At 34.1% G+C, this 13,568-nt stretch overlaps 2 protein-coding genes across 4 annotated transcripts in view; both read right to left on the bottom strand.

Moving 5' to 3' along the window:
* Positions 1 to 7,934, bottom strand: part of form3 (FH2 domain-containing protein formin 3) — a 43,813-nt gene extending 35,879 nt beyond the window's left edge. Inside the window, exon 1 of one of the 2 annotated variants that reach the window (XM_018459500.1) lies at positions 7,361 to 7,934. Coding sequence is in view for 1 of the 2 variants with exons in the window: in XM_018459499.1 (XP_018315001.1) it covers positions 163 to 190 (28 nt within the window). In the remaining variant the exon portion in view is untranslated. Of the gene's footprint in view, positions 1 to 162; positions 424 to 7,360 lie in introns of those variants that run through there. The other variant, XM_018459499.1, reaches the window with a different exon arrangement.
* Positions 7,935 to 8,796: 862 nt separating this feature from the next.
* On the bottom strand, positions 8,797 to 12,967 carry Cdk8 (cyclin-dependent kinase 8). Of its 2 annotated transcripts, XR_001936963.1 has the most exons (12): positions 12,747 to 12,967; positions 11,322 to 11,424; positions 11,146 to 11,256; positions 10,916 to 11,056; positions 10,633 to 10,822; positions 10,443 to 10,557; positions 10,279 to 10,377; positions 10,127 to 10,199; positions 9,968 to 10,065; positions 9,783 to 9,888; positions 8,961 to 9,455; positions 8,806 to 8,880 (listed from the first exon to the last, which is right to left on the bottom strand). XR_001936963.1 is itself a non-coding variant. In XM_018459513.1 (11 exons), the coding sequence occupies exons 1-11, from the start codon at positions 12,875 to 12,877 to the stop codon at positions 9,258 to 9,260; spliced, it is 1,365 nt and encodes a 454-aa protein (XP_018315015.1). In that variant the 5' UTR covers positions 12,878 to 12,967; the 3' UTR covers positions 8,797 to 9,257. The 2 variants fall into 2 exon arrangements, 1 of the variants encoding a protein (XP_018315015.1); XM_018459513.1 differs by having other exon boundaries at positions 8,797 to 9,455.
* Positions 12,968 to 13,568: the final 601 nt, after the last annotated feature.

The following is a 13,568-nucleotide window of genomic DNA, read 5'->3' as shown; positions in this document are numbered from 1 at the left end:
CGTGGCCATTCTTCGGGCGGATATACGGCATTTGGTACATTAGCAGCGACTTGACAATAACTGCTAATTGTAGGCAACATAAGAAGGTGCAATCGACCTTCACTTGTATATACGTGAGCGTATAAACATTGCTGTCATACGTGTAAGTAAAATGACACTCACGGCGGTCGCAGAATGCCATATCGGGCATCGTTGACCTCGTCTCTTCTCGCCTCTCCTCTTTTCTTCTCTCTTTCTCTTTCTCTCTCTTTCTCTCATAGTCCGTTCCGTCTCTCTGAGCTCACACACCATTGCACTTCTCCCCTCCCACGCCTTTCACTCACAAAAAAGGTTTCAGCTGTCGCCAGTGTCGTTCCCTGGCTGCGTCACGCCGAGAGAAGCGTGATCGACGCGATCTCAATTCGATTTATCCCGCGATCCTAGAGTGAATGGATCCAGCGCGACAAAGCAGTTCATATCGGTAAACAGAGAAGAGCATAGATTACGGAGTAAGAGCAAACTTTCCGAAAAATTGTTTAGAAAATTTATATATTCTTCGATCAGGTTTTATAAAAGGGAAAATCAGAAATGGACTTTAAACTTTTTTATTACACTTGCACATAAAGTACTGCGCTGACTCTCACTTTCAATCTCGTATTATGGACAAAAATTGATTTGAGGCTCTCGAACCTGTTTTAAATTGAAAGAACAGCAATTACAATATTATATCTTAGGACCGTATATGTGAGAAACACAACCTATAGAATCAATGCCTTAAACGGTCTAGCTGGATCTTAAGTGCTTGTATGATTCTGTGTGAATTTATATACTACGTATGTAATCCTTTAAAATGCGCGCCGAAATGATTTTTCGGTCTTGAAACGCAAACTCTATTAAACTACCTAACTAGTAGTAATATCACGAGTTAAATTGACTAGTAATTTAACAATTTGATGCTTTTTCGCATCTTAAAATGATCTTAATAATACTGAGTAACATATTAAAATCTGTAAATAATTAATTTTTATTATGAAAAATATTACCTCGATCAAGAGTCAAATCTGAATCTCTTGCATTCTGTGCGAGCGTCCTTTAGACTTTAGATTACCGAGGCAAGTAGGAAAGTTATATTTATTGAATTTTACGCTAGGAATTATAACGAGTTTAACGTAGATGAATTTATTAGATTAGTAGGAAATAAATTACAACGGAATCAAGATCTCTCAATGCAAATGTAAGAGCACGCAAAAATTTATACCACCGATGCTACAGCACCTAGGAAGAAATTTAAAATTCTGAAAATATGAGAGAAAAAAGTGGTTTTCAGATGAAATAAGAGAGGCAGCTGCTAGAAGAAATGTGGCGTACAGAAATGCGTTGTACGATGATACGGAGCATAATTGGTTACAATTTAAAATTGAAAGAAATGTAGTAGTCCAATTAATTAAGATGAAGAAAAAAAGAGTATTATGAAAATATGATAAATCTAAATAGAGAAAAAACCCCACAGTGTATGTGGAAAACTTTGAAAAAAGTAATAAGAGGTGAATCAATTGGTTTTAAAGTAGGTAAAGAATATAGATTTTGAAGTATTAAACAACATTGAAGGGTGCAATATAGCTGATAAATTTAATATGTATTACATACAGAGTATTAGTAATATAGTAAATTCGATAAATAGGGATACTAAATGGTACGTATAAAAAAATTATTTATATAATTAATAATAAGGGAACTATAGATAACTTTAAAATGATCACAGTAGAACAGGAAGTTAGAGGAAATTACAGGATTATAAAAAAAGAGAGGTACGGATGAGGTAATAACTAGCGACATATTAAGACATAAAAGTAGCATTTTATGTAATAAAAAACAAGTTTGTTGATATATTATAATAAATAGTTCCTTAAGGGAAGGTTGCCCAGAAAGGTGGAAAACATCTACGATAACACCGATTCCAAAAATAGGAAAAGCTGAAAAAGCAAGTGAATATAGGCCTAATAATGTATTACCAATATTGGTGAAATATTATACAATAGATAGTTATAAAAGACAAATTGAAAAGTTTTTGGAAAACAACAATTATAACAAAACACTAATCGGGTTTTAGAAGACAGTACTCGTGTGAGATAGCGATCCAAACCATTATAGATGAGTGGAAAGTGATAGTTAGTGAAAGAAAAATGATAGGTAATTTTTATGGATCTTAAACGAGCATTTGAAACAATAAATAGTGAAAGATTATTAGGGAAATTATATTAATATGGAATTAGAGTTTAATTTTAATTAAACCTACTAAATATACTCAATAACCAGCACTTATTACAACGCATTTTTATTTTCAAGTATTTCGAAACGTTTCTGAGATACACTTTAGCATTTAATTACACCTACTTCCTCATTTTTCTTAAATTTTGAGTATTATCACATGAATATATGTATTTTTGAGTGTGTTATTTGCTATTTAACATTTTATTTGACTGTATATATCTTGAGTTATGCAAATTTAAACAATACTATGGCATTTTGTTAATGTGGCTATCTATGGATATTGATTACTCAGAACCTCTTTTTTGAGATTTTCATATCAAAATAATTATTTGATAATCGATTGTATAGCTTTACGGTTAATCTATAGTTTATATTACATGTACTATTTTTAGTACTGAGATTTTTAGTACTGAGCAGCTTATATGCAAAAGTTACGTGAATGTATATACATTCATTTGCATACATTTTAAAATGTTTTACTTTTTTGTTAATTTTGTAACCAAATATTGTTTTCTAAACAAAATTAATATTTAAAAAAATATTAATATTTTTATGAAAGGCCACATTACCACCCATTTTTTTTTCGAGTCATTATGCATTGTCGTTACATTTTTATTAATAGTATCCTAAACAATAAATATTCCGTAACTTTAAGTTAAGAATCGATTCAACAACATTTTAACGAATGCAATTGTCGAGTTTTAAACTTAAATATTAATTATTAACAAAGTTATTATGTGAAATGTAATTGGGGTGTCATAATACCACCTTCTCTAATATTACTATGAGTAGTTAAAATGTTTAGATGGAGCTGTAATAGAACGGGTTGAAACAATGAAGTATCTAGGAATAATCATTGATGATAGACTTCGGTTTAAAAACCACTGTAATTACATGCTAAAGAAAATAGGGGAAAAAACAGGTTTTTTTTTAATAGAACAGGTAATTTTATATCAACTTACACTAAATGTATTGTATATAAGAAATCGTAGCATCTCACTTTAAGTATTATGCAACGTTATTTATTAATATGGGAGAAACAGTTGAGCGAATTGCAGAAGGCGTAAAATCGAACTATGAGAATCATATTCAATGTAACAGATACACCAAAATAGAACACATGCTGCAAGCACTGCAGTTTATGTCCATAAAACAGAGGCTTTATTATAATGTGTATACTCTTATTTTTAAGATTTTAAATGACATCATGCCGGAGCAATTAAGAAATAAGTTAGACACTGTGGGAATTGAGAGCGAAAAACAAGACACGGCAGACCGAGAATATTGTAATAAAATTCCGCAAAACGAAAAGTACACGAAAGTGTATGTTTTATGAAGAAGTGAAAATGTTTAACGCTTTACCGTATGAAGTAAAGCAGTATGAAAGATTTGAGCCATTTTTAAAAGAATACTAAAAGAATATATAATGGTTGCGTTTAGCAGAACGCAACAATTTTGCAACCGTTTTGTGATTGTCTGCTGAACGGTTCTAGATGCACTCACGTCTCAACATATTTATTCAACGGCCGCCATGATTTCCAGCAAAGTAAGGCTACGTTGCGCAGCAGAAGGCAACAGTTTTGCAACCGTTTTATGATTGTTCGCTGAACGGTCCTAGATGCACTCAACGTCTCAACATGTTTATTCAGCAGTCGCCATGATTTCCAGCAAAATAAAAGTATGCTGAGTCACAAACGAAACGTGTTGAACAAAATGGCTGCAAAGCGATTGCATCTCTTTATCAAATATTTAATCATCATATAGTATTGTGTTTCAGGATTATTCCCTGGTGCTGTTGTTTCGAGTCCGTGTGAAATTTTGAGTGAAACACGAAAGAGATCCAAAAATTAGCCTCCGGATTCCGCAATATGATATTTGTGATATTTTTTGTAAAAAAAAATATATAGAATTTTGAAATAATACTATGAAGAGTACGTATTTGATAAAGAAATGCAATTGCTTTGCCGCTATGCTTTGCTACCATACTTTGCAGCCTAATTTGCTGGAAATGGCAATGGCAATCGCTGAATAAACATGTTGAGACGCTGAGTGCATCTAAGACCGTTCAGCAGACAATCATAATACGGTTGCAAAACTGTTGCGTTCTGTTGAACGCAATATTTAATGTTACTTAGATTTAAGATTATGTATTATTTGTATTGTTTTTTGAAATAGCTGAGAAAGCTAATAAAGATTCATTCTCCCTCCCTCCCTCTTTCTCCCCCCTTCTCTCTCTTAAGGGTGGAACAGAACATTAAATTTACAACAAAACATTGAACGCAAATTAATATGAAAGTTATTTTATCGCGATCTCTTAAGCCGCGTCGATAGTCACACAAATTAGTCGATAGTCTATAGTCGGAAGCGAATCTGATTAGCTTTCTACAATAAGCTGTTACCTACTCAAAATCTTAAATCATAAGAAATTGACCAATTGTAGTCGATTATTCTTCTCACATTTGGTTGTGATTGATCAATTTCTTATGATTTAAGACTTAAAGCTTAGATAATAGTTTACTATAGAAAGCCTATGAAGGATAATCGGTAAGTCGGGATTGGTCGAAACCGGTAAATCGGTAGAGTTGGCTTGCAGCAAACTTTTAAGTCTACCAACTACCGACTCATTGTAGAGCCGAATTTACACTTATGGCGATTTCGATTAGAAATTTTTAGTGCGCCCTAGTGCATATATTGAAGTCGTTGTACACTGATTTAATTTGAATATAAAAATGAAACGAAAATATTTCGAATTATAAAATACATATTTTACCTAATGGTATAATAAAATGTATTGAGTATTTCAAGATTTAATCGATTTCTATGTTTATATATAAACATATCTACGTTATTTTGGGTACGACGGCTTTAATGTGCACGGAGTGCACCAAGTGTGCGTCCAATCGAATTCGCTATTAGTTAAATGCTGTATCATTGCATGTTATGCATTATGTTTCAAAGGGGACAGGATATCTTTATTTTTATACGATATTTTTCATTTATATATAAGTCCCCATTGAATCGAAATTGTGTGAAATATAAAATAGTCCTGCTCACGGATCAAATACAGTGTCTGCATTGTACCGGCGGCATTTAAGTATCGCTTATCGCCCAGTGAAACCACTAAGTGACTATAGCACGGGCATTTAAGTTTTAACGATCTTTTCTAACAAACTATCCTTTCGTCGCGAGAAATGCGAAAATCCCCGCAAACGCGAGAGACATCATCTGCTGACCACTATGCGGTGAGAAATCGGAAATCGCACACGATGGTCGAATCACAGCATATTTCTTCTTTTTTCTATAATCTCTTGTTATTTTTAAAGCTTTTAAGTAGTCACCATAGCTATATTGACGTCAGAAGCGAGAAATGACACGTTTTTATTACGTGCCATTTATAAATAAAGACAATTTAGATTTAGATAAAACAAAATGATGAGATTGCTTTAAAAGATTTGTAAAAATAGATGGAAACTATGCTCATTCGTCCTGACAATCAGTAAATAATTGTAAAAATAGTAAGATACGTGTAAGTGAAAATAATTGCTACGCATGCGCACTAAATAAAATTAAGCACTTCATATGCTTTATTACTTTTTACGATTGTCAGGGATAAGCATTCCGTACATTTTATAAATGTTTTAAAGCGATTTCATCATTTTGTTTCACCCAAATTGTTTTTATTTTCAAATAGCACATAACAAAAATTAATGCGTTATTTTTCGCTTTTGACGTCACGATTCAATATGGCTGTGATGACTGTCAAACGCCTTAAATCCTTTCTATAATTTCGTAAGCATAGTTGTAAGACCGGAATCAGACTACGCATTGAAGATTGAGGTTGAAGATTGAAATTTGAAATTTGACCAATAAGAATAAAAAGAAATTTTAGCTCCTTTCGCTTGGTCAAATTTGAATTTTTCAATCTTCAATCTCAATCTTCAATGCGTAGTCTGATTCTGGCTTAAGTGATTGCAGTTATAAAAATTGATCAATCACAATCGAATATTTTTTTCATATTCGATTATGTATGCGATCTACTTCATACTGCAAATGCTTTGAAGCATTCTTTGATTGATCAATTCGTAAAATTCTTTTTTCTGATTGGTCAATGAAGTATTTGTAGTATCAAGTTATAGATAGCACGATGTGATTGATCAATTCTTACAACTACAATCACTTACAAGTATGATTACACAATTGTAGTTAAAAATACTTATCCACACATAATGCTGTGTCCTATTTACTTAATATTACGGAGGCTGTATTAAAAAATAAAGAGACGAAACATTCAGCACTGAACAAACGCGGGAAGAATATGAATGTACAATCTCTATTACAGATGTGTGTAGTAAAAATATAACTACTATTGAAAATAGTTTACTTCGACTTTCAACAAATTTATCAGTTTTATTACTGTTAAAAAAATACCTACATTTCTCCTAAGATATAAAACGAGAGACTGATATATGTATAATAAATACGTCTCATGCTTTCCTTGATTTTCTTGAATATTTCTCCTGAGTTCTCATGAAAACAAATCATGAAAACATACATATAAGTTTTATAACATTTTCTTTGTTTAGAAAAAGTCGAAAAATGTTTTTTAAAGTTTAAGAATGTAATAAGATAGTAGTTTTAAAAATCCTAGATATTCTTACTCTTTTGATATAATAATTATATTCACACGCGATAAATGTCCATATAACACTAATATTTTAAGCAATTAATTAGTTACTTTTAATCTCTGCTTTTAGGATCTATTTTTTGAGATCTACTTCGAAATATCTTGCAATTTTTCCAGATTTTCAAAATGACCTTAAATATTTATATAATAATTAATAAAAGAAACGATCCCCTACTTCATTATACAAATATAGATAAAATCAGAGACCCTATAACAGAATCCAGCCACAAGATGGCAAACTTTTGATTAGCCTATCGTTTTATAGTTAGAATGAATAATTTTAGTAAGTTAGAATGAGATAGCATATACAAAAAAAGACAGTATATACATTTTTCTTTTCACTCATGTTTCGACAAAATTGCTCGTGGCCAAACTCTGTTATAGGATCTCTAAATAAAATGAGCGTTAACGATTGGACTGCCTCACCTGCTTTAATCACTCATCGAAGCAATGCGACAACTCAACAGACAGCACATCGTAACATCGCCTGACTCGAACGGCACGCGTATACGCACTTTTTTTGGTCGAGCGACTCGGTGTAAACTGCGTTACAGAAGTCTGCAACGACGACGCGCGTTTGCAATTGATCGCGCGACTGGCGAGTGGCGGCACGACTCGTATTACGCGCGTGCGCGATAGATCCCCTCTGCCATTTAATCGACGCCCAAGTCCGATCGCTTTCCCTCTCCTATGCGTGATCAAGCCCTTCTTTCGTTCCTCGCTTTCGCCTGTCGTGCTATCTTTCCCGTCTTCGGGACCATCATTGGGGTTCTTATATGGAGATCTTTCCAGTAAAGACGCGTATATTACCGGCCTAGTTTCTACCGAAGACAGAGCATGGACTACGCCATCCGTGAGTAAAATTGGTTGATAAAAAGAGATAGAAGATAGTCCGACAGATAATCTCTATTTCTTTCTATTCAATCAATCACAATATGTTAGGAGAATGAAGGTTGACCGTTTTTATGTTCTCTCTTTTTCTCTCATATTTGTTGACTACTACCATATATTGTTTAGATATGAATGGCGTAGTTCATGCTCCATAGCCTATGGCACACATAAAAAGGTAAGGCAATAAGACGGCCCTTTACAGAAATTTTGTCTGCGGTAGCTCTAATGCGGAGTCTACAATAGAAGTCATAGCGGTCGTAGGGTCTTAAGTCATAGAAAATTGACCAATCACAGTCGAATATGAGAAGAATAATCAACTGTGATTGGTCAATTTTCTACGACTTAAGACCCTACGACTTCTATTGTAGATCCCGCATAAAGAATTCAATGTTGTGAGTGATCTACAATGGCAGTAGCAGTAATGGATGAGACTGCAAGAGTAACAAACTGATCAATCACAGTTGAATGTGAGAAGAATAATCGACTGTGATTGGTCAATTTGTTACTCTTACAGTCTCATCCACTACCGCTACTGCCATTGTAGACCATGCATAACATCTTAAACCCTTACGATGTATATTGTAGATAGACGGACCTTTACTGATACTGCCATTGTGGACCACGTATGATTTTCTTACTAAATAGCGATAATGTAACTTTTTCCTTAGGGCTGAAACATGAAAAGTGAAAATCGTTTTGTGTGTGTGTGTGTGTATGTGTGACCTCTAAGTCTTTTTTCCATCAAAGCATTAATTCACATCTAACCGTGGATCCTCATGCAGACAACAGCACTTCGACATCAAGTGCTGAAGGTGAAAAATGGGTGATGGGAATAAATTTTACCCCCATGACCAGTTTTTCACCGATCAGCACTCGATGTCAAAGCGCTGTTGTCTGCATGAGGATCCAGGATGATGCGACGAAGTCCATGGAAATGCGTTTGATTGCGCTTATTTCACTCCCGCTTAGATCCACAAGGTCACTACTTCTAATGAAAACAGCATACTGGAAGTTTATCATGATACAAGTCGGAATGGATTTCGATTGGAATTTCCCTAAAATACACAATAAAAATCTAAGTAATAATTGAATAATTCCGATCGGAATCCATTTTAAATAATTCCATAATACATACCCTGCACCGAAGCGAAACTGAATTGAAGACTTCGGTCTTCAGAAACCAAACTATTGATGTAAAACAGAGGACAGTTGGCAACGGAAGTAAAAGCGGATATGGGACAAAAAAATGTTACGAGTGCATGAGCACTGTTTCCTTTCCACACATACGCATGTACGTACGCATGCGCGCACGAATATACATGGATTAATTGTGACTTCTTGTTGACAGAATTAGTGAATTAAATTAATGCATTAGTGATAGTTTAAGTTTTTGCCTAATTCTGTCTGATCAATGTAATTACGAGTTACAAAATTAGAAACGTTGATGGAAGTTCGATGGTTGTGTTGGTTGAGCCGTCGAATAAACCATCCCTGGTTGTTGGTGGGTCATCGCGTGGCTCTGATGCTGATGGAACTCAGGAGCACCATGCGGCCCGTTCAGTCTCACCCGTTTCGCGTTCTGTCCATGATTATGATCGCCGTTACCTTGCTGCTGTTGGGTCTGCTGTTGCTGTTTCATGAATACTCGGATGAGCGACAAGGCGATGTTCAAAAAATCAGTTCAATCCTCAACTACCATATAGTGACGGAGCTTAGACAGCGGCAAAGTGGGCTTTACTCGCTTTGCCACTGCGGCGGTCATATGGAGTCGTTTGAACAATCGAAACCATATTTTTTAAAAATGTAGAAGATACATAATTATAAATAGATACTTATTTGGATATTACAAACTATGTCTGTATTAAAGTAGTTGCGATTATTTTATTATAGTAGTTGCGGCTTAAACCATATAAAGTATATCATATAAATGTTCTTAATATATTTCGGAAGTAATTACCGTTTGTTGCTGATTTTGCCTCGCTTTGTTTTCAGTCTTTTCTTCAGTATCGTCATCCGTAAGAAATTCTCTTTTAGGATAAGGGATAGGGCACCCAGCAAATATGCTAAAATTTTTATGTTAAATGCAATTAAGATTATTACAAAAAATTATCATAATGTAAAAATATAGAAATAAATTCATACTCCTGTGTTGGCAGTGGTTCCTCCTGAAAGTAGGCATCCTGCATTGAATGTTCTGACGTAATACGCTTGTTTGGATCCATCATTAATAGTTTCTGTAACTAAACAATAATATGATAAGATGGCATACTACAAAATTTGTATAATTATTTTATGACATACCAAATTAAATGCCTTGCTATCGGGTTTGATCTTATGCCGGTCCATATATTTAGTAAGTGAACAATTTGCATAACTAAAAATAAAAAAGAATCAATATTAAAAAATTTCGAATAAAACATTGATGGAATTATGTATTGAACTAACAAACTCACTTGGATCTCTTAAAATCTCTGAGCAATGTAGGATGCTCTGGCATTTTTTTTATATCCTCCCAATCTTTCTCCAATGGAAATCCCATCACATTGAATATCCTAAATAAAGATTAACTTATGTCATTCTTCAGATTATACAAAATAAATACAAATTATATTTTCACCTATCTAGTTGATCATGATGATATGGATTGCTCGTCTTAATGTCTTCTTGTCTACAATGAAATATAGGTTCGGATGTTAAAAGTTCTGCAAATATGCAGCCGATAGCCCATATGTCTGCAGTGATAGAATAAAATATTCAGTATAATTTTATACTAATTATAAAAATATACAATATAGATATAGACAGACCTATAGCTTTTGTGTAATGTCTAGCTCCTAAAAGTAATTCTGGAGCTCTATACCAAAATGTAACTACAACGGGATCTAAATCTGCTAAAGGTTTAAGAGGAGCGTTAAATAATCTAGCAAAGCCCATATCGGCAATTTTTACACGTCCCCGCTCATTTCCTTCACCCATGACTAAGATATTTGCTGGTTTCTAAAATAAAGGAAATTAGTATTTTATTACAAAATTTGCAAATGTGATAAAAATAAAAAAACGAGAACGTTTAATAATGTTAATAATAATTACCAAATCTCTATGAAGTACCCAATTGGAATGCAAATAATGAATACCGTCTAAAATTTGATACAATAAGGATTTAACCATGCCTTTGGGTACCATTACTGGTTTTTTATTTGCTTTTGCTGCTCTGTGAAATTTAATTATATGCTGCAAATACATATTTAAATATTACTATAAAATATTTGTTGTAATGCCTAAAAATATCTTATTTTCAAATTAAAATTATAAACACATACCCATAAATCATGCTCAGCAAAGTCAAATAACAACCAAACTTTACGATCATTATGTGAGAGAAAAACACGAATAAGAGTAATGACATTGACATGCTTCAGTTCCCTGAGTAACTAGAATAGAAGAAAATAAGTAAAATATCTCCATTGCATCATTTAAAAATAACGAGATAACTCACAGCAATTTCTCGACATGCAGACATCGAAAGTCCTGTACCTTCAATTTGCTTGAGGCCAAAATCTTTTGTATCAGGCCGAGACTTTAGTTCACTATCTGAAACACTATTTCCAACATATCAATATTAAATTTACAGAGAATAGGATATTTCTCAGAAATAAATCATAGTACGATTTAACCAATAGATATTTTAATTTGGTTGATATTTAATTGATATACACAAATATGTAAAGAGATAATAGTAAATCTTCAGATTAGGGGACTCCCCAATGACCTTGACCTTGATATGTTGTCAAGGTCATGACCCCGAGTGACCTCCAACAAGTTTTAGCCGTTGGTCCTTATTTGTTAAAAAGTTCTTAAGGTATGTCAAGGCCAAGATCATTGGGGAGGGGATCCTCTAATCTGAAGAGTTACCGAGATATTGTTTAAAAAAAAAAAATACAGATATGTCAAAATAATATGAGTCTAAATGGTTACATTATTCATTTAAATCTTAATGTAAGTCCGGATCTACATAAGTCGGTAATCAGTAGTCTTGTAGGCTACTACAACAAGTCATAATTAATAAATCCAAGTGATTGTTCAATTTCTATCTTCTGATTTCTGATTTTTTACTAATGGCTTATTGTAGAAAGCCTCTTAGAAGTAGCTGCTGATCAAACCTTACTCACCAATTATCCTTTAGACTTCTGACTCATCAACTACAGACTATTGATTCATTATACAGTTAATGCTGATTCTACAATGAATCTGTAGTCGGAAGTCTTAGTCTTAATCAGTGAAGTTGGTCAATCAGCATTAGTCGTACAAGTAGGCTATTGATTAACTTCATCAATAAGACTTAGGACTACCGACTCGCTAGGTACTTTCCATTTGATAACGCAAGTCAACACAAGCATCGTTCTATTCTTTATTACTTACTAAATGTAAAGAAAGATGGAATGATGCTTGTGTCAACTTGTGTCACTAAATGGAAAGCACCCATTGTAGAATCAGCATAACATTTTAATTAAAAATTAGCGATTGTATTAAAAATGTGTGTATTAGACAAATGGGACAAGCTAAATCAAGAATTAGATAATCACATCAAATGCTAAATGCAAATGTCAATAGCGACTAAATACACTTTCTCATATTCAAGAAATCTTGAATAGAAGATGATTGATAGAATGAGACACAGCGTATGCTTTTATATGGAAAGAAATATGACCCCAATATAAATTCAGAGCTCTTTAGGAAAATGAATTGATGTTTTTTTTTATCTGAGATCAATCTGAGGAAGCAGAAGAATCTTATGCATTACGTGCCATACGTTATGCAAGAGTCTGCGCTCCCCGTCTTATACTGTTAAATGTAAAATAATCTAAGCATATGAGAAATCAAGGAAGTTTCGCAAAATAATCAGAAAGTTAAGGAAACTAACCCTTCTTTCCTACGAGCTTTATATACGTGCCCGTATGTACCTCTTCCCACCTTGCAACCCTCAAACTCGAACAGATCCTCGACCTTCGTGCGGTCTTTTTGCGTCTTCATTTTAAATTCATAATCCATCATGTTTAGCGTTATTCGAACAATTATCAACTATAAACGAACATCTTTTTACGCGTGTGCATACCACAGACTTTCATATATACTACTAGACTGCTAACTCATTTGAAAAAGTGACCTCCAATTTTGATGTTGCATTAAGCTGGTTCTACATTGATCGCATCGCAGCGTCGCAAGCGTGTCGCAAGCGTTGCAGTCCAATCAGAGTCGAGCTAGCTTGACGTTTATTGGACCGCAACGCTTGCGACGCCGCGATGCAACTAATGTAGAACCAGCTTTATACGCATGCGTCGAGAACTGCTCCGCGTAACCGCGTAAAAAATATTTTTTTACATCACAGACCATGGGCTCTATTCTTGAAAAATATCGCATACGTAAAACTAGGGAAATACTATAGCACATGTTACGTGCACTATAGTATTTCCCTAGTTTGTCGTATGCGATACTTTTCAAGAATAAAGCCCCATATCCTTGGGAAAAATTGGGAAAATAGTACGTAACATATACTGTGGTATTTCTCTAGACTTTCGTATACGTTTCTTTTCAAGAATAGGGGCCCCATATCCCTTCGCTGGGGTGCGTTCCAAAACTTGACTCTAGTAGCGTTTTCGGCCCGATCGGGTTTGCACCAACCTGGGTTGGATCAACCTATTGGTTGACGTTACACGCTCTACCAATAGGAGAGCACAAAACGCTA

The sequence above is a fragment of the Mycetomoellerius zeteki genome, unplaced genomic scaffold (assembly GCF_001594055.1).
Source record: "Mycetomoellerius zeteki isolate Tzet28-1 unplaced genomic scaffold, Tzet1.0 scaffold83, whole genome shotgun sequence".
Classification (NCBI taxonomy): Eukaryota; Metazoa; Arthropoda; class Insecta; order Hymenoptera; family Formicidae; genus Mycetomoellerius; species Mycetomoellerius zeteki.
This window is presented reverse-complemented; position numbering and strand designations above follow the sequence as displayed.